Source organism: Desmodus rotundus, chromosome 4 (genome assembly GCF_022682495.2).
Source record: "Desmodus rotundus isolate HL8 chromosome 4, HLdesRot8A.1, whole genome shotgun sequence".
NCBI classification, from domain to species: Eukaryota; Metazoa; Chordata; class Mammalia; order Chiroptera; family Phyllostomidae; genus Desmodus; species Desmodus rotundus.
Genome location: NC_071390.1, coordinates 12,844,693 through 12,865,602, shown reverse-complemented (window position 1 = coordinate 12,865,602; position 20,910 = coordinate 12,844,693). Strand labels below are relative to the sequence as shown.

Genomic DNA, 20,910 nt, shown 5'->3' with positions numbered 1-20,910 from the left:
GTAGACATGAGTGGGATCTCCAGATGGGCAAGGGAACGCTAACTGCCAGCTTGAGTCAGGCCTCAGAGCCATTCAGTCTGCCCACTGCTGGGGCTGTTGGCATCTCGTCCGAGTACCAGGCTTGAAGGGTCTTCTCTTGGCCTCCAGTCTGGCTCCCTCAGCACTGCCAGGGAGGAGCCTGTCGTTCCAGTGTTCCAGTTCAAGACCCGCGAGGTCAGTTTGGGGCTTTCCACGCCTTGCCCATGCCTTTGAAGAGACAGGGCTCTAGGGAGAGAGAGTTTAATTCCTCACAGATCTTCACGCAGGGCCTTCACCCTTCAGAGGGAAAAATGAAACAGTTGCCTTATCGGTGGTGTTGTAGAAGTTGGGGGCCTAGTTTATCTTGTGGGGGTGGGGCATGGTGGGAATATCCCCAAAAGTAGCCAGTAGAAGTCATCCTTTGGCAGGGGCCCAGCTAGGGGGGACAGAGGGGTGTGTCTTGTGTGCTGTGTGTGTTCCCGGACCCTGCTGGCTGCAGGGTTTGCCTAAGCTCCTCCCCTGGGCTTTAGGAAACCCTGTAGGATTGTTTTTTCCTCTTTGCAGTGGCTGTGACTCTCAATGATTCTTCTCCCGAAATCTCTCTTCTCTGGAGACCTCCGTTTCCTTTCACCGTACTCTCTCATTCTCCAGTTTGCTCATTAGCTCAAGTTCTGGGCTCTGGGCTCGCTCTCCTCTCTAGATGGAGGAAATGTCTCGTACTTTGCTTGTTACTTTATTGCCTAGCATTTGGTTTTATGAAGTGATTTTACCATCCAGTTTTGCAGGGATCTGGAACAAAACTTGTCTTAATACCAGCAACAAGCTTCCCATCCTGTGTCTTCCTGGTATCATGGAGCCAGGGATGGTATTTTCACCAGGCAGTGCTCCCTGACCTAACTCCCTCGTGGCCACCAGCCATGCTGAAGCAGCTCTTTCTGTATGCGGGCTGAGAGCCGTTCAGTCACTGCTGACTGCAGACTTACTATGCACGTGGTATTGTGGGGATCCTGAGTTACATCAGACATAGGTACTTGTTGCAGAACTTACAGTACCAGAAAGTCACAGCAATGTGCAGGATGTGTGAGTCCTGAGGGAAGGCTAGCTTCTGCTTGCTATGACTGGCATTTTAGGGTTTCTTCCCTTTTTATTCTTGTACCTTCCAACACGTGTTTGTTAGTCTGCTCTTTGCAGTGTGGGTAAAGGAGAGCTGAGAGCTTTGGGCTTCACTCCGAAGAGTTCATTCCCCCCAGCCCCACCCTCCTCTCCCTCTAGGTCCCGCTGCCCTTAGCTGGAACCATCAGATTATGTTCCTCCTGGGAGATGAGACCAGGATTGGTGCTAGTACCTCTCCATGGCACAGTGGCTCTGCTCAGAGCCCTTGGCACTCACAGAGGGCCATGCCTGGGGTCTGAACTGCTTGGGACCTTCCAACTTGTCCTCGGCATGTGTGTGCTGTGGGGAGGCCTTTCTTCCGGAGCTGAAAGGAAGAGCATGAGAAAGTGGCTGCTCTCCCGCAGGCTTGCTGCTCACCTTCCCCACCACCCCGCCCTGACCTCAAGGTGGAGCTTTGCAGTGGCAGGCAGACAGGCCCTGCTGCTTCCACAGGTACATATAACAGGCTCATTTCAGGACAGCTGCTCTCTTGGCTTCGGGCCAGAAGTCTTTGGTGTTTAGCTTCAGCTTCTATCTGCCACAGACCCAAATCTTTGAGTAATCTAGATGGGCAACACCATGAGGGATCCCCCTTCTCTATAGATACCATATCTGTATGATATGGCTACAGGATTTGGGTCACAGGAGGGACTTCATGTACAGCTGTGCAAGCATGCACTGCACGACTCGAGTGTGTTATTTACACTGTGGGCTATGTGCGGGCTGCCCCCTGGAGTTGTGCAGGGTGAAATCTCCACCAAGGTTCAAGGTCCACTTTGTGATAGCTTCCAAGGAATGCTACGATTATTTACTTGGTTAGACAAGGTGTTGCCTGAGGCTTTTTGTGAAGTGCTTTCTAGGTTTTAGAAAGTCCATGAGGCACTTGAAATGACATTAGCTCAGTTTCACATTTGGAAGGGGTTTGGTGTAGTATTGGGACCCCTGGTAAGACTTGAAAGTTGGGAGGTAGATCTGGGTTAGGGGCTCTAGGGACTTGATTTCTTGTAGGTGGTACCATCAGATGCCTCTCACGGGTGTGAATGCATGCACGCACCCATTCCCTTCCCCCACCCTTCCTTCCATCCATCCATCCACTCACCCACCCATCCTTCCTTCCTTCCATCCATCCATCCATCCATCCATCCATCCATCCCCCAGGAAACAGTCTGTGGGGCAAGAATCAAGCCTTAAAGCTTTTATGAATTTGTGGTGGAAACTTGTTCACATTTTTTTAAACTGAATTGACACAGAAGTTTATATAAATTACTTGGGTCATTATAAAACCCAAAAGGTTCTTCTGGAAAGTTTTCTGAGCTAACCTCACGCCTCTTTCACATTCCTACTTTTCCAGCCAATTGATGACAGAGTCTTTCCATCACTACCTTAGCAAAATAGAATTGCGTGGAATAGTCCCATTTGGGTTGGACTTGGCACGTTCGGGAGCACGGTGACACCTAACCCCTGGCATTGTGTTAGAACATGCTTTCCCGTCTAGCTCTTCTAGATGAGGTAAAGCAGATAAATCCTAGGCCATTTGCTCATCTTGAGTTTTTTTCTCCTCGCCACCATATTTTAGTTCAGGGCTTTTTTAAAAAATTAAACTTAAAGAGATAATGGTGTGTCCGCCTCCCTTGAGACGCGTCTCCTTCCTCACTAAATAGTGTTTGTTAAGGTTCTTCATGTCCTTTTCCATTTGAAGCAGAGTCCCTGCCTTTTAGAAGCCTTTGCTGTAAATGGTCATTTCCTCCGTCACGACATCTCAGTTTCTGTCCTAAACTGACAGCTTCCCATGGGCAGTGGAAGTTCCAGCTGCCTTGTAGAGTGTGTTGCCGGAGGCTGGAAATGGGTGAACATTGTATTAGAGGTGACTGAGAAGCCCTTGGGTAGGTGGACATGGGCACCCCTGTGCTCAGCTGAGGTTTGACTTCAGGCTCTTCAGTAAACTGAAACTAGGCCCGCCTGTCTGTTCCCAGATGGCCAGGTGGTACTTGGCTTCTTACACAGGAGAGGTGTAGACAGGGGGACAGGCTAAGGCTCTCGAGAAGGTACATGAACCCTTTCTCCCTCTCTCCCTTTCTCTTTCCTTCCCTCCCTCCCCTTCCTCCCTGTCTTCCTTCCTTCTCCCTCCCTCCTTTCCTGCTTTACTCCCTCTCTCTCTCCTTTTCTTCTTCCCTTCCTTCCGTTGTATATCTAGGAACATAAAATGTTTCAAATGGAAACACTGGACTGAAGGCCAAGACAAATTCCCAAGTGGTACAGGCGCCGAGATATGAGAGAAAAGAGAGGCTTTCTCTGAAACAGCTGGTTCTCTGCTCTTGGGTGAAGCTAAAACGCTCTTTCCCCTCGACCCTGAGTTTCTCCTCACAGAGCCTTACAGATTCTCAGGTTTTCTACCTGTCTCTGTTCTCTTCTCTTCTGGGGTTGATGTCCAGGTCCCATGAGAACCTGTAGTCAAAGGTAGTATTCAGAGGCTCAGAAACAAATGCAGACGTGGAACCATGCCTTCTGTCTGTGCCGTTTCCTGTACCCCAGGCAGCCAGCTCATGGGTAGGACCAGAACTACTGAGGTGAGGGAATAGACCCGAGGTTTCAGGTCTGGACTGAGGCATTCACCACTACAGAGCCCCCTCCGGTCCCCATTCCACATCCATGGCACACTGTCAGATTTCAAGGAGGATCAGGTCGGAGAAGGTAAATGACTGCGTGCAATCAACGCATCTCCCAGAGTCAGTTTGAAACCTTCCACAGAGGGGTAATGCATTAAATATGTAGGCAGCATAGCTTAGTGGGTAAGGCTGTGGAGACAAGACCACCCAGGGTCCCATCCTGGCACCCACCATTCGCTGGTTTTGTGATCTCAGGAAGGTTTTGGCACCTCTCTGCACCTCAGTTTCCCTAGGTGTAAAATTGGAATGTGGTAATGTCAGTTGTCTAGGATTGTGTGAGGGTGAATGAGTCAGTATGCGTGGCACTCTTAGAATCTCAGCTGGCACATAGTATGTGCTCAATAAACATTAGCTGTTATTACTGGGGGCATTATAATCATGATGTGAGGGGAATTGAGACAGCATTCCCCCTTTTATGGAGGTCCATTCAGCAGTTTTAGAAGGAGCTCAGGTGATTTCTTGTTCTATTTTGCCTTTTTCTTAATTTCCCCTTGTTTTTTTAAACCCGGGGCCCACACTACAGCTCTAAGAAAAGCTACTACTCAGCTTTTAATTTTTGGTTCGGAGTGAAGACCTCCGGCCTCAGGAAGAGGTCCGAATGAGGCAGGAAGGCTCTGAGTGCCCCTAGTCACCTCGACGTTCATTTGTCCTGTGGACACGGGCCCTCGGGCCACTCCCACACCTGTCTGTCCACACTCCCCGAATCTTCCTCATCCCTTTTACGGAATTGGATGCTCTGTGTCAGCCTTGATAATGGACACAGTGTGTGGCAAAGAGGTCTTTCCTGTACCCTCACGGATCCCTTCTCCTCTAGCCGGAGCACAGTTGGGCATTTGGGTGAAAGGGGCTGGGGCTGGAGAACACTCCAGGAACTGGTGTGGGTGGAGAGAGCAGGCTGCTCCCCTCCTCCCGCCTCCTTTCCAGGTGAGCCCAGCACCCTCTTCCCATCTGTTTCTTGTGATAATTCCCTGTGTTTTATCTGTTCATCTAGGGGAAGAAGAAGAAGAGGAAAAGGGACAAGCAGCCCGGGGAGACCAATGGTAAGTTAGAAAGAGGAGGGAGCAGGAAGGAGCGGTACTCTCGAGGACCACTCCTTTATGTCAGGCTTCTATCCAGGGGGGTAGGAGAGACTCAAGGCCAAGACGTGGTGGGGGAACCCATCTTAGCCAGCCATTTTGTTTATGCATTTTAGTTAATTGCTTCATGACTGCCCTTTTAAAGCTAGTAACATTCATTGTTGCATGAAAAGCACATTGTAATTCTAGTGGAATGTGTTTTTAAATAACCGTAGAGCCTGTAACTGAAGAGCGGTAGGCATGCCCAGGAGGGGCTTCTCCAGTCTGCTTATCCTGTATGTGTCTGAGCAGGGGGGGGGGGGTGAGGAGGGGCTAGGGGAGTAGCAGGGCTGTGAGCGTTCGATATTAACTGGGCTGTTCCTGAATGTTCCGATGCATGCCTTTACAGTGGTAAATTGCACCCGACTTAAATTAAGGAGGTTTGTCATTCTCTAGAGGAAATTAGAAATACTGCATAGGCAATCTCAGCGGTCCCTTGGAGAAGGCCAGGCTACTACAAACAAAATCATTTTGAAGGCTTTGTATAATTTGTTCTTTTTTTTCAGAACACAGCGAATGTTTCCTAAATCCTTGCCTTTCACTTCCTCCGATTACAGGTGCTAATGTCATTTTGAGTCGTTAAAATAGTTGCTAAACTGTTTTTTCATTTTTCTTGCCATTATAGTTTGATTAACATTAAACACGTATGACATTTGAACATTCTTTAAAATGACCATCTACTTGGTTTTGTATGTTTTGGTAGAATTTTTTTTTTCAGTTGCTTTTGTGGTTTTTTTTTTTTTTGATTTAATTTAACTTTTGCTCTGTTTATTTATTTATTTTTCCCATAACAGTTGTTTAAGCAGTGATGACAGTGATTTAGACTTGAACTAACTGTGCAAATTGAATATGCAGTATTTCTTTAAAAGAGACTGGTTAAACCAAAAAATGGAAGGAATTCAGTAATAAACCTCCTTAATCTAATGGCATTTTTTTCATCACTCCCACTAAGTTTTCTCACGCAAGCATGCATCCGCAGTATGATTATTTTTTTTTCCTTTGCTTTTTTATTTTAGTTATTTTTTCTTCCTTTTGCTTTTGCTGCTCATAATTTGCAAACCCGCTAGCATTTGACTAACTGTACCTGCTTAAATGCTGCTATGAGCTTCTAACTAACTCTTAACAGCTCATTCACACAACCTGTTGTCACCTCTCTCTGTCCCTCTCTTAATAGTAATTAAAATAGATTAAAAAAGAAAAGATGAACTTTCCAAAAGCTGCAATATCCCAGTACCACGGCCTTTTTCTTTCTTTATTTCTTTCTGTTTTGTTTCATTTTGTTCTGTTTTTATTTGTAGTATTTTTCTTTTTTTTTAAACTGTTGTACTCTGAGAAGAAAAAAGCATGTTACAAACTTAATTCCCTCCTTTGCTTTATTTTCTTCTTTAAGAAAAACAAATTGAGAGCCAAAACAAAAAAAAGGAAAGCAGAAACAAAAGTGGAAAGATGTTATTTAAAAGCTAGCTCTTCAGTATCTAACTTTGCTTTATCATCTCGAACCGAATCTGAGAGACAGTCCTTAATGAAGGGATACTGCAGCTTTATTTGCAACAGCTAATTTCACAAGTTGAATAAGAATGTGACTTTTTTTTACCTCTTTTTTTTCATTAAAGAAAGTTAAAAATCGAAAGTCAGTATTTTGTAATTAGTAACCAGGTCATTGATTTATTCCCTTTTTTATTTTTATTTTTTTCTTATTTGTATCTTTCTCTCCCCCCTCCCTCCCTCTCTCTCTCTTTCTCTCTCTCTCTCTCCCACGTCCTCCTCCTCTGCTCGCTTCTCTCTTGAACTCATTCAGACCTGAGCGCTCCTAAGAAATGCCGAGCGCGCTTTGGCCTTGATCAACAGAATAACTGGTGCGGCCCTTGCAGGTGTGTATAGATTTCCCAGATTCGCTGTGCTGGTTTGCAGCTGGTCTATTCGGTCCTTTCCCCCCTCTCTGGCCTGTCGCTTTGTAGCTCTGTGTGTGGATCTTAGGAGACACGAGGGCGCGGGACACTGCTCTGTGAGGGATGTGCTTCTTCCCCCGCTGCTGCTAGCCAAAATGCCACTGTAAAACAGCATCACTTGTGCCTCCTCGGGTCAGCGACAGCAAACCCCAGCACGCCCCTCCCAGGGAACGTTGCCTGCCAACCCCCTTCCTCACCACGGCCCAGGATGGGGCTCAGTGACACCCACCGTAATCCTGCCTAGGTAGAAGCAAACAGCGTCACCTTCTCCCCTCCTCTTCTCTTTCTATTTTTATTTATTTTTCCTTGTTGTTTTTTGGTTTCTGGTTGTTGTTTTTTTTGTGTGTGTTTTATCGTTTTATTTTATTTTTTTCTTTTGACTCATAGAAGTCCTTTCCTTTCATGCCCTTGGTAAGGGAAGACAATCAAATAGAACTGAGGTGATGTAGAAGACAAGTCAGCTGTAGCTGAGATTTCACATCCAACTGAGCACGACCCACCATTGTGTTGTATTTTTTGTGTTTACCTTATGCTAACAGATGCAAATACTCCAAAGAAGTGTCGGGCACTGTTCGGGCTTGACCGACAGACTTTATGGTGCAAACCGTGCAGGTATATGACCACTGCGAGGCCTTTGGGAAAATCAAAGCACTCTGTCCTTCTGTACCTTAGTGTGTCAATATATTTTGACCCTTTTCCCACCTCCTCCCGCACTGGCATCAATGACTAATGATCCTCATTCTTCAAGATTCCCTTGCTAATTTTATGCCGTGTCCTCTCCCCACTTTCTCTTCCTCTCTTCCCTCCTCTTACAAATAACATAACCCTGGTGGTAGGGCCCAGGCATGACCCTGACAGACCAGGACAGGCACTTGCCCTTTTGCTTTGAAAGCCAGCATCCTGGAACTGGCCTGGCCCTGTGGATACTCCCGTGGCCTGTGCGCTGAGCATAGAGTGGGCAAAAATTGGCAGCGTTAAATAGCATTCCCATGCACTCGGAGTCAAGACACGTGGAGAAGTGCTCTGGCGCGGGCTGTTTTTGGTTTTGTTGTGTTATTTTGTTTTATGTCGAAAAACCACATGTCTGCACAGAGAAGCTGGGTTAGCTGACACTGTTTTACAGTGCTGGACAGAAGCGTGGCATTAGCCAGCATGCACCCACTAAAGGGCTGCACCCAAGAGCCCTGCAGTGCTGCTGGCCCTCAGGTTGGAGAACACACACCTCTATTTAGAGAGAGAGAGCACTGGTTCCAAATGAATCGAAGCGTCCAGATTAAACACCTACGTTCCACCTGCAGGCTTCCATCCAACCTATAATTTCAGGGAAGGTGTAGGTACTTCCTTCTTGGTGGAGGGATGCCAACTAGTTCTGTCTCATTTCCTTTCCTTTAATGACCACCTTGGTTAAATTTGTTGTTTCTTTGTTCTGATACAAGCAGTCTTTGAATTTGGAATATTATGATGGTAGGTATCTCAACACCCAAACACGCTTTTCTGTTTGTAGTGCCTCCTTTGTCACGTGTCCCTCTCCTCCATGCCTTTGCCATGTGTTCCGTGTTTAGACGTTAGATCAGATGTCCATCCCATTACGTGCATGCCCACGACTCTCCCATGTCTTCCCCCACCCCCCTCCAATGCCTTACCAGAGAGATTGCTGGAGTGCCTGGCGTTGACCACACCTTTAGGGGAGAGAGGGCCTGAGAGTCTTGATTGAGAGGGAACTCCCCAGGCGACCCTCTGAGCATTGAGTGAGGACGGGGGGGGCCTTGGGTGAACACCCATCAGAAGAAGGATTCTCCATCATTCTGCAAGATGGCAGTGTTCATGGAGATGCTAAATGTCCTTTCCACACAGTCCCAGGGTCTTTGTGCAACAGAAAAGGGTTTTATGATGAAGTTGATGAAAGGAGTTAGGTATTTCATTCCAGCAAGCCGAGAAGACAGAGCTCTGTTTACCCTATCTATCCAGGCAGTGAATTTGTGTCAGAGTTTTTTGTGTGCCGAGTAGGAGGATGACTAGCTGGGAAGCCTGTTCTGAGACGCCCTGCCGTGGTCAAGGATGAGCGGACCACAGGGCCCGGGTCCACTCTGAGGGAGGGTTTCTCATGATCTGTAGAAATGGACGGCCGTGTGCACACCTTGGCAGTATGGTTTGTTGCCTGGTTTGTGTGTGTTATTCGTGGGAGGTGATTGGTGGGTTGTGAATCCCTTTTTTGATTTGGAAGCAGTTACTGCGAGTTAGACTTGGCTTTTTGTTGGGGGTGGGGGTGAAAGTACCAACATCAGCTGGACAGACAGTTCTCTCCACAGACACAGCCTCCACCTTGCTCGCTTAAAGCCGTGGCGGTAGTGTCTTCCTCAGACCAGAATTTTCATGACGGTTTTACCCAAAACAAAACCAACTGAAAACCTTTGCAGCTGCTTCATACACACGGCTCCCTGAAGTGCAGCGTTGCTGTGGGTGGTGAGAGGCCCCGTGTCCCTCCCGGGTGTCCTTTCCCCCCTCAGCACCATTGGAACGGTCCTGGGGGCCATTTTTATTCTGCTGGGGGGTGTTTTTTATATCCTAAAAGCTCATAGTTGATACATTCATGCTCTTTTAAGGCTGAAACTCCAAAACAGGATCAGGAAGACTCCCCCCCCCCCCCCCCCCACCTTTCAGAATAAACCCATAAGAAGCTAATAATGAATTTTTAACTGGCCACCCTTGGTTAAGAAATGGAGCCTAGGTGGGGGAGGGTAAGAAGATGGGTTTTGTCCCTTTTTTCCCTCAGCTTTTCCTCTTTACTTTGCCAGGATCTGGCTTGATGCTAAATTAATGGGACAAAATGTGTTGTTGGTTTTTTTAAAAGAAAAGTTATAAAATGAGGCATTTTCTGGCTCATCAGAAATGTGTGTGTACCAACTGCCTTTTTGCTCAGCCGCCTGTTAGAAGGAGCATCACTCTGTCATTCATAGTCTTCATGTCCCATGTTCAAAATGCCCCTGCTCATCCCCACAACACACACAGAAACTTCCTGTGTCACAGGGAGGGCGGGCGGGGTGGGGGAGTGCCCAAAATGCGCCCAGCCAATCAGCGCTCCTCATTCACTACACAGGGTTTCTAATTTTATTTGAGGACATTTTTAACAAGATTCTGTTTTGAGCCCACCAAGTTGCTTTCCCTGTCTTTTCACTCTGCCCTAATACAGCATGGAATGCTGCTTAATGTCATTCCTTGTTTCCTGTTCTCCTTCCTCTCTCCTCCTCCCTTTCTCTTCTCATTTCTCCCTGTTGCTTTCTCCACGTTGCTTCTGCCCCACCCCCATTCCCTCCCTTCTCCCATTTTTAAAATGCATGGACATCTTATCTTAGTTTTTTGAGCATGTTTTGATCTGCAGGCTAAGGTGGTTTAAAACTGTTAATTATCTATCTTGGGCTTCTGGGATGGGAGCAGAACCCACAGTCGATTTCAGTCTATCCCAGAGGACAAAAAGGAACCATGTCAATTTGAAAGTGGGTCAGGGGGCTACCCTCACTCCCCTAGAGTTCCCTCTGACCCAGGGAGGGGCGGATAGACCCCAAGGCCACCTGCCCATGGGTCTCAGCCTCTGGGAGGCAGGATAGACCGAGCATGTCCCTCCCATTCCCCCTTCTCCCCTCTCCCCCCTCCTGCCATCTTGCTGAATCCGCACTCAGGGGCATGATTGGACAGTTCTGGGGCACAGACCCAAGGAGGAGCTCATTCCACCCCTTCCTTTCAGTGGCCAGTGTCATCTGACAGTGGTTGCCTTCAACCAGGCAGCATCTTAGAAGCTTTTCAGTGATGGCGAGCTGGCCAGCGCTCACACGCTTGTTTTTAGGTGGAGTGTTATCAGCCACGGTTCTGACTGTGTTCTAGATCAGCACATTCCCTGGATCCACCTTATTTTTTATAGCATGAGCGGGGTTCATCCCGGGATCACCTTTCCTACCAAATACCATCCCATCCGACTGGGATTAATAGTGAGAGAAGCTTTGAGATCACGTTCTCCGTTTCTTGAACCAAGTTCCCCAACCTTTGATAATAAGAAATGCTGCGAAATTCTCATCCCTACTTCTTACATAAACAGGAAATAGAAAGAGGAGATTCTGGTTTTGATACAGGGCCAAAAAAATTAGTCTCAGTGATTGAAACACTAATCAGGGTAACCCAAACCCAAGACGGTCCATGCCACAGTCCCCTGGCACTTCTTCTTTGTCATCACTTCCTTGTGACCTGCCGCGCCCTCCAGTGACTGGCCTTGGCGCCCCTCCCTGCCATCCTCACCATCTCTCCTTTCCAGCCTTCTCACTCCGGGTTGGGGGAGGGGAAGACCCCAAATCTTTAAAAAAAAAAAAAATCAACTCTGAATCATAATTTAATCCACAACCTGCAGGCCATACAACCAGTTATTCTCGTTCCTTTGGACCATTTTCTGTTTTTCTTATTCTTCCCCCTCCTCCACCTTTGTTTATCCTCTTCTACCTGTTTTTGGTGGTTTTTTGTTTTTGTTTTTTTAATTTTTCGTTTTTGTTTCGTTTTTTAGTTTATTTTGTTTTGTTTTTGTTTTCCCCCTCCTCTCACCTGATTCTGACCTCTCTTGATTTGGTGTGGTTCTTAACAGACAAGCCCGACAGCTCTCTGGGCGCCAGCAGCCCGGTGGTGGTGGTTGGTGGTGGTGGTGGTTGGTGGTGGAGGTGTGTTGAAAACTTTTAAGCCTCTTGCTAGCGCTGCCTTCAGCTCTGTGGGCTCAATAGTCAGCATTTTAAGAGTTTCATATTCGTATGAGGCGCCTGGGAAGGAGCTCTGTCTTTCTCTTTACACATATGTGCACACACATCATTGGGGGTGGAGGTGGGGGGCTGGGAATGGGGGGCTGGGTGATGGGAAAGTGAGGGAATGTGTAAGCCAAAGAGAAAGAACAAGTTGCTCAGTATGTCTCACTACCTGGCAAATCGAGGCCACCACCTACAGGTGGCCTCCATGAGTCTGCTCACTTATATTTGGGCAGGGGGTGGGTCGTGGGGACTCAGTGGGGCAGAGGACTCAGGTAGGTAGGAAATGCTGTACAATTAACTGTTTTGTTTGCCAGAGCAGACTGAGGAGTAGGCAGTAGTTAAGTGAGCGTGGCACCCTGAGTAACTTGAGTAGCGCTCCAGCCACTGGGCGTGCCGTCCCTGTGGGGCACCCGTCAGGTGACTTCAGCTTGACTCTGAGCGTTAGATAACTCTCTCGTGGCACCTTTGCCCATTATTCACAGAAACTCTCTCCCCTGTTTCTAGGAGAAAAAAAAAGTGCGTTCGCTACATACAAGGTGAAGGCAGCTGCCTCAGTCCACCCTCTTCAGATGGAAGCTTACTAGACTCGCCTCCTCCCTCCCCCAACCTGCTAGGCTCCCCTGCCCAAGACGCCAAGTCACAGACTGAGCAGACCCAGCCTCTCTCGCTGTCCCTGAAGCCCGACCCCCTGGCCCACCTGTCCATGATGCCTCCGCCGCCCGCCCTCCTGCTTGCCGAGGCCGCCCATGGCAAGGCCCCTGCCCTCTGTCCCAACGGGGCCCTGGACCTGCCTCCTGCCGCTTTGCAGCCGCCCATCATGCCCTCCTCATCTATTGCACAGCCGTCGACTTCTTCCTTACATTCCCACAGCTCTCTGGCCGGGACCCAGCCCCAGCCTCTCTCCCTGGTAACCAAGTCTTTAGAATAGCTTTAGCTGCGGTCGCCCTCCTGGTTGTGTTGTGTAGTGCTTCATTTTGCTTTTCTTTATTTCTCCCCCCTTTCGGAAGGTTTTGTTTTGTACTCTTAATTTTGTGCCACGTGGCTACATTAGTTAATGTTTATCGAGTTCATTGGTCAATATTTGACCCATTCTTATTTCAATTTCTCCTTTTAAATATGTAGATGAGAGAAGAACCTCATGATTCTACCAAAATTTTTATCAACAGCTGTTTAAAGTCTTTGTAGTGTTTAAAAAATATATATATATACATAACTGTTATGTAGTTCGGATAGCTTAGTTTTAAAGGACTGATTAAAAAACAAAAAGGAAAAAAAAATGAAGCAATTTTGAAGCAGCCCTCCCGAAGGAGTTGGTTCTGTATTATTTGTATTAAATACGAGCTTGCGAACCAATCATTTTACATCTGGTTTTTAAACCACAAGGGCACGATGAATGCAGTGCCGTTCCTTTTTTTTTCCTGTGTGAAACAACTTTTATTGTGATGTTACTTGTTATTGTTTAAATGTACAGAAACAAAGGGTTAAAATGTGTTAATATACCTTGTTCCATGGTGTTGTTCTTTTGGGGGGAGGGGATGCTACTCAACAATGAATGGAATCACAACGCTGTCGGACCAGTAGTATTTATTGCTTTAGAGATTGCTCGTCGGCCCTGTACGTCGTCCCTTTTAAGATATGTTTTCCTTTTTCTTGAAACTGTATAAAGTTTTTTTCCCCCCTTAGCATCAGCATCTTATATATAACAACTCATTTGTACAAGGTTTTTAAGTTTATATATAAAATATGTATATATATTTTTGTTTCCCTTTTTGACTTTTTTTTTTTTTTTTTTTTTTTTTTTGCTGTATGAAACCCAGACGCCGCCAAATGGACATGAATAGTTGCATTAAAGGATCAGTAGCATTAACAAAAGTTGCTTTAAAAGCCATTATGTGAAACAAGACTTGAAAATTAGTGAGGGAATCTTAGCGACGCTGTGTGAGCAACAGCGGGAACCGCCCGGGCTCCCCTTGAACTCACAGCCCAATGCCCTGCCCCATGAGGACGTGGACTGACTGTGCAAACTTTATGTGCCAAAATTCTCAGTGACTTCAGCTTTCTCCCTCTTTCTGATGCTGTAATTTTTGTTCATCATGTTTTGCTGTGATGTTACATAGGTAGGTTTGTATGTAGTTTTAATGTCACCTATAACAAGATGTGTTTGGTAGCAGATTGTCCAGAAAAGCATTTTAAATGAAGAGGTATAAACCCTTAAGGGCCAAAATTCTGTATATTAGATTACTCTTAAAGGAAAAACCAGCTGCCGCTTTTATGTACATGTACGACATACAAGTAGGTAGCAGACTTTAAAAATAAAAAAAACCTAGGCATGTTGATGTTGCAAAATGCTGTATAAAGCTGAAACCTGTTCATTCAGTGCCATTGTAGTTGACATGAAGCGATTGTAAAACTGTCTCCGATTTTTCTCTGGTTTATTAAGATGCTAACTATAACATTTTTTTTTTTTGTGAATACTTTGAATGTTTCCTAACAGTTGTGATGTTACTGTTCCGTTTTATGCTCTTATTCCAATTTCATTTTTAATGGTCTGGAAGCCATTTTTGTAATGAATAAATGTTCATGCTGTACAGTATCTGTAGCATGCCGTGCTGGATGAATAAAAGCAACTTAGTGTGTGCAGATAAAGGCTGGTCACTTGTTTCTGTGATTTGCATTTTCTCCCTGGGGAAGCTTGATTCACCTTCACCAAGAACAACGTATTCCCAAGCTGGAGCTGCAGATCACGTGCTGGGATGGGTGGTAGGTAGGTGGTGACTTAGATACCAGAAAGTGGTCTTGAACTCTCTTGAGGGATTGATTCTCTCTGCCCCGCCCCCCCACTTATAATGGGGGGGCGTACCTTGTGTGCTGGAAGTTAATTTCTGACAGCAAAGGGTAGTTACTGACCAATGTCCCTCCTCTGGCCATGAACAGCCACTCTGATATGGCCTAGTTGTCCCGCTCACATTGAGCCCGAGGGATTGAGTTCTGGTTAATGAGATAGTTCACCGGTAGATTTGAGAAACCACACTGTTCCCCTTCAAGGACCATTGATGTGGATGTGTCCTAAGTTCTTTCTAAGAGTTTCACGCAGGTAGAGGTGGCCAGCGTGTCTGCTTGAAACCCTTTCTCTGGCCGTGAGCAACTGTTGAGCAAGAAGCCGTTAAGAAAATTGGATCGAGGTGATTTACCCAAAACTTTGTATGGAGAAGTTCTTGCCATCTGTGGGACTCAAGTTAAAGAACTTGGCCAGGGTGCAAGGTCATTACCATTACCAATCAGGGGCCACAATAAAGATCTGTGTAAGGGTTCTGTGGCATTCATTTCTCAGGCTGACCAGGATGATGGATGGATATGGTGTTCACTTATCTAGGACAATCAAACCTTCAAAGGATGTGAATTTCCGCAGGCTTGGAAGCTGTTTCTGTTGCCGCCATTGTCATCTGGACCCTAAAGTTCTTCAGAAGCTCTGCTTTGCACCTGGTCATTCTTGTTTTGTAAAGTCGCAGTATTTCGTTTTTGCTTTTAGCTTTGTATTCCCAGAGAGGAGTGATGCTGTATTTTGCACACTGGCCTCCGAGTGACCCGTGAAAACACAAATAAGAACAATTTCTGTTTGTGGCGATACGTAACAGCCTGAGCTGCTGCTGTGCATTTTCTCGTTTCATCCCAGCACCGCCACCCGGGGTGGGTGTTACTCTCCCTTCCATGCTGCTTTTTGTTCTGAAATCTGTTTTAGAAACTTAGGGTTTGTGTCTTGTCCAAGGTCACATGGCCCAGGCACTCACTTCCCCCCATCTAGCCAGACTGGAGAGGTAAGCTACCTGAAAGCATGTCCCCTTTTCCACTTTCAAATATGTAGTTTCCCTCAGCCTGGAAGGTTCTACTCCGCTCCTGCAGCCGCACTCCCCACTTCCTACCTGAATGCTCTGTCATCCTCTGGTCTCAGCAGACACCTCACAGTAGACAAAGGCGGGTGATGTCTCCCTCCAGTGTGCTTCCTGTTTTCGCCTCCCTTTAACGCCTTCACCCGCCGTCCAGTCAGTACGCTGACGCCACTCTGCTGTGGACATCGAGGGCCTGATGATTCTTCGTGGTGGGGGACTGTCCTATGCATTGCAGGATGTAAGCATCCCTGGCCTCTTGCCACTAGCTGCCAGTACCCTCTACCCCCCACCCCAGTCACGAAAACCAGAAATATCTCTTGACATTGCCAGATGTCACCTGGGGGTCAGAAGCGCTCCTGGCTGAGAACCAGTGCTCTAGAGATCTCTCAGAGAGGACAGCACTGTGGCTCCTGTGTCCTCTGCAGTGTGCTAGTGCCTGCCACAGGGGAGGGGTCCATGAGTACTCGTTGACTGAAGGAGTGAACAAAGTTGGCCAACTCAACACCTTTGTTATGGGAAGCAGGAGAGTGGAGATTTTTCATAATCCTACCAGCCATGCTGGAATGTAACCTGGGGCCCCTGTTACAAAGGCCAAAAAGAAAAAAAAGCCAGGTGGGCATAGAGTTGCTCCCTGTGCCGTCAGCCAGCCTGAGTGCAGATCTCTGTGAAATTCCAAATATAGGTCACGCTTATGGCCCTCCCTCCAACACTCATACACTTCAGGGACCTTCTTCACACCCTAACATGGAATTTGCCCCCCAAACTCGTCTCATTCTTGACAGTCCAGGTTCCTGTCTCCCAAAGGCAGCCCCAGCCTTTGCCCTTCAGCACTCCTGTGTTCATCAGGGTGGTTTCTGAAGCCTCAAGAGTTTTAAACTGAGCATCTTTTTGTTGCATCCATGAGAAATGGACCCATGGGGTTTTTGGTTCTGAGAGGCCCTGAGATGACATCTAGGAGCCTGTAACGCCCAGTCTCAGAGCCACACATCACTTCTGCCTGACCAGGCGGGCCCAGTGAGTTTGCCTTCAGGAGAGTGTATTAGTTTCTTGTGGCTGCTGTAACAAATCAACACAAACTGGGCTGCTTCCATCAGCCGCTGTCCCGGCTCTGGAACCAGGAAGTCAGGAAGCAGATGTGTCCTCCCTCCAGATGTTCTAGAAACCTCCTCTGTTACATGTCTCTTCTAGCGTCTGGTGGCCGCTTGCAGCCCTGGGTGTTCCTTATCTTTTTGCCAACTCACTCACATCTCTGCCTGTATCGTCATATCACTGCCTTCTCTGTGTCTGTCCCCAAAGTCCCACAGCTTCTCATAAGGACCTGTGTGATTGTATTTGGAGAACCCCGACAAGCCAGTATCTCTAGATCTCCAGATCGTGAACATAATCACATGTTTTGCCATATAAAATAATACAGGTTCTAGGGTTAGGATGTGCCCATATATTTCAGGGAGCCACCCTTCAGCCCACTACAAGCATTTGCCAATTCTGGAAACTGCGGTCTTTGCATGGAACTCTCCAGAATGGGCTGTTGGTAGTGGTTTGGGACAAGCCTGTGCGAAAGTGGTTACTATAGTAGATGGCTTTCCATCTCAGGTAATGGCAGGTGCGTTTTTATTCTTGTGATGTGGATACACAGAGTCAGAAGGGCCTTTCATCTGGATCCAGGGTTTGAAGAGAGGAAGCACCTGGGAGCAGGGCAGTGACCCCGACCTTGGAGAATCCTCCATCCAACACCCTCACTGTGAGTCCTTGGGTAATTCTGCCACCTCTCTGAGATTCTCTCTCTTCAGCTGACAAGCGGTGACAGTAGAACTCATCTGACAGAGTCTTACGAGGCCTAGGATGCAGAGAGCCTGGGATCGTAAATCAGAAAAGTGTTTATTATTATCATAAAAGCAGAAGGCCAGTCACAACCGTTGTTTTCCTTACTTATTTCTCATTGGGATTCTGCAGGTTAGAGAATCATAGAGATTTAGACACATCCTCATTGTCAAGGGACTGTGACCTGGGATGCTGTGAATCACCTACCGTCAGTCATCTGACCTGAAACTTCATGGCCTTATGAAAATTTCTTCCACCCTTCGGGGAGCCACAGCTTGGGCTGGGGTGCTTTTTGTGGCACAGAAATGTGTTTTTAATTAAAGCCCTTTGGAAAGAAACTAAAGAATAGCCTAAAAGACCCTTGTGAATGGAGCAAGGCAAGAGCCAGAACCCAGAGTTGGGGATTACTTAATAAGCAGGGCCTTAGATTTGATTTTCTAAAGGAGTCCCATCTGGTGTTGGTTTCTTCCTCTCCCATTTCAGATCGGGTCCAGCATTCCCGGCCCATGGCGGTGGCAGTGGCCTGCAGGAATTCTGGCGTGGCCCTGAGGGGCAGTACGGGCGAGTTCTGGCTCTGGAGTGTGGTTTTTTTAAAGCTGGCACTTCGTGAGGACACTTGATGGGAGCTGTCAGTAGGCACATTGATTGATTGATCGATTCATTCATTTGTTTAACAACTATTTCTTGAACATCTATTTGCACCAGTTACTCTGCTAGGCACTGGCACACAGGTCTGGGTAAAGTCAGCTTGGTCTCCGTTTTTCCCGCTGAGCTCACTCCCACACCATCCTTCAGGACGGAGCCTTTAAGGAAATGGGCCACCAACATTCCTGAGACCTGGACAAGCTGCTCACCAGGGAAGTGACTTTATATAAGCATAATGACAGCAGGATGTGCTAACAACTTGACCTGTGCTTCTCATTTAATCCCCATGAGGATAGAAAGTGCTTTTATGTTCATCGTACAAAGGTAGAAAGTGATGCTTAGATAAAGTGGCTTTCCGAAAGGCACATATGCGAGAACCATTGAGCCTAGGATTTGAACCCTGGCAGCCTGACTTGGGAGTCTGCATAACTAAAGACAGCTCCGTGGGAAGATACAGACCACCTGAGTAGCTGCAGAGAGGTGGAGGGTGGAGCTAATTTGATTCGTGGCCTTTGCTATGAGGCCACCAGGTGCTCTCTCTCCCTGTCTGTGTGCAGGAGTTTTTTCTCATTCTGATTTCTGTGCGTGGATTAACCATGGAGACAGCTGATAATCACATGGACCGGAGCTATTTTAGACTCAGTGCTAAAAGCCATAGAACCCTAGAATTGGAAGAAAATTAGAAGTCATATATATTCTAATATTGTATATACACGCAATGGATTACTCAGATTGATAGGTCAGGAAATCAATTTAGCGGATCAAGGCCAGCATTTTAAAAACATAAAATGGAATGAAATAGAATCTATTGTTTTGCCCCCCTTATATTTCAGCTTAAATGAGGTCTCCTGTGTTAGTTAGTCAGAGTAGGCTAGACCAGCAATTTTCAACCTTTTTCATCTTGTGGCACACACAAACTACTTCCTAAAATTCTGTGGCACACCAAATAATAGAATTTTTGCCGGGCTGACCAAAAACTAACTGGTATAATTTTGATTCATTCACACCAGATGGCTACTGTTGTATTGGCTGTTGTCATTTTTTTTATTTGTTTGACAATCTGAGGGAAAAGAGGTCACTGCCTCTGACTAAATAGTCAGGTGCTGCATGTTTTAAAAATGCTTGTGGCACATGGGTTGAAAATCACTGGGCTAGACTATGCTTCTGTTACCAAACAGACCCTAAAAATAATAGCCTAACCAAGTTTACTTCTCAGCCACCTCAGAGACCTCTTCCAGACCCATGGATGAGGGAGAGAATGGAAGACCACTGGGTCATCCTGTAGACACAGAAGTGACGAACGTCCTATCTGCCCATATTCCATTGGTTAGAATTCAGTAACGAGTTCTCAGTAACCTAACTACTGAGAGGTGGCTGAGAAATGTCGAGAAGCACACAGATATGAATGACCACCAATAACCTAACCCACATCTTCCTTACTGGTCCTATCCCTCCTTATCAGAGCACCCCTTTATGACGTTCATAAGCCTTATGTATATTTACGTATATTGCACAAATTTGAAGTTATGTGCCTATTTGTTTTTCAGGTTATTGTCAATCTTCCCTGCTCTCTAGACCAGGGGTTGTCAAACTATAGCCTGCAGACCAGACCAGGCTGTTTTTGTAGGGATGTGAGTTAGGAACAATTTTATATTTTAAAAGAATTGCAAACGAATTATTATTTTCAATAGAGAATGTTTGTGGCCCATAAAGCCTAAAGTATTTAATGTGTGGCTTTTAACAGAAAAAGCTTGCCAATCCCAGTTCTAGAAGGTAAGTTCCTGGAGGGCAGAGATTGTGTCTCTTTGCCCCCACGCTACCCATAGAACTAAGAACACAGTCTGATACCTGGTAAGTACTCAATAGGTATTGTTAACAAGTGAATAAAACTTATTTTTAAAGGGGGTCTTTTGATGAGCAGAAGTTTTTCATTTTAATCAAGTCTAATTTATCAATCTGGTATGGTTAATGCATTTAAATCCCACTTAAATATTTTATCTCTTCAAATGTATGAAGATATGCTCCTTTTCTTCTAGAAGCTTTGTTGTTCTACCTTTCACATGTAGGCCTGCAATCCCCCTGGAACTGATAATGGTGTATGACAGTGTTACCGGCATTGGGGTTCTTGGGTTCCCCAAGAGAAAAATTGAGAGCAAACCCCAGAGAAATCTCCAGACGGGTTTTATTAAGATTATGCCTGAGCACAAGGGAGGCAGCACAGAGGACAGGAAGGTCCTCTGAACTGGCTCGGGGGCTGGCTGTGCTTGGCTGCTTTATAAGGTAGGGAACAAAGCGGGCTTGCTCGAAAAGTTGGGCTCTTTGAAAATGGAGGGCTAGTGGAGTTTTCCATGTCAGGGTAGGAAGAGCAAGCAATTAGAAGGGAGATAAAATTCCTTTTTTTTTGATCTGGAAGAAAAGGGGTGGTGACATTCTTGTGGTCAGCTTATCCTCTGGCCACCTGGTTTTAACCTGGTTTTCTGGCTACCTGGTATTTTTTCCATTCCCAGGCCCAAGTCCCTATACTATCTCAGTAGGAGGCGGGGGCAAAGTTCGTTTTTTCCTATGTGGATATGCGATTGACCTAGCATAATTCCAAGGACTGTACGTTTGTGTATCTGTTTCTTGACACACTATTCCATTGATACTTTTCTACCTTGGCGCTAATACCACACTGTTTTAATTACTCTGTCTTGGTAATAAGTCTTGCTATCTGGCCTATAAGTCCTTCAGTTTTGTTCTTCATCAAGATTATCATGACTTTCTTGGCCCTTTGCATCTCCTTATAAATATTAGAATTAGCTTGTCAATTTCTGTACCCGCACACACAAACGCACAACCTGCTGGACTTTTTATTATGACTGTGATGAATCTGTTGTACA

General features: G+C 46.3%; 1 protein-coding gene across 37 annotated transcripts in view; it reads left to right on the top strand.

Moving 5' to 3' along the window:
- TCF7L2 (transcription factor 7 like 2) overlaps window positions 1-14,324 on the top strand; it is a 196,594-nt gene extending 182,270 nt beyond the window's left edge. For 10 of the 37 annotated variants that reach the window (XM_071221145.1, XM_071221147.1, XM_071221144.1 and 7 more), the window contains 4 exons: window positions 4,828-4,876; window positions 5,458-5,508; window positions 7,440-7,512; window positions 12,183-14,324. In XM_071221145.1, the coding sequence (XP_071077246.1) occupies window positions 4,828-4,876; window positions 5,458-5,508; window positions 7,440-7,512; window positions 12,183-12,606 (597 nt within the window). In that variant the 3' untranslated portion in view covers window positions 12,607-14,324. Of the gene's footprint in view, window positions 1-4,827; window positions 4,877-5,457; window positions 5,509-6,749; window positions 6,823-7,439; window positions 7,514-12,182 lie in introns of those variants that run through there. The other 27 variants (XM_053922761.2, XM_053922763.2, XM_053922773.2 and 24 more) reach the window with 8 other exon arrangements.
- Window positions 14,325-20,910: the final 6,586 nt, after the last annotated feature.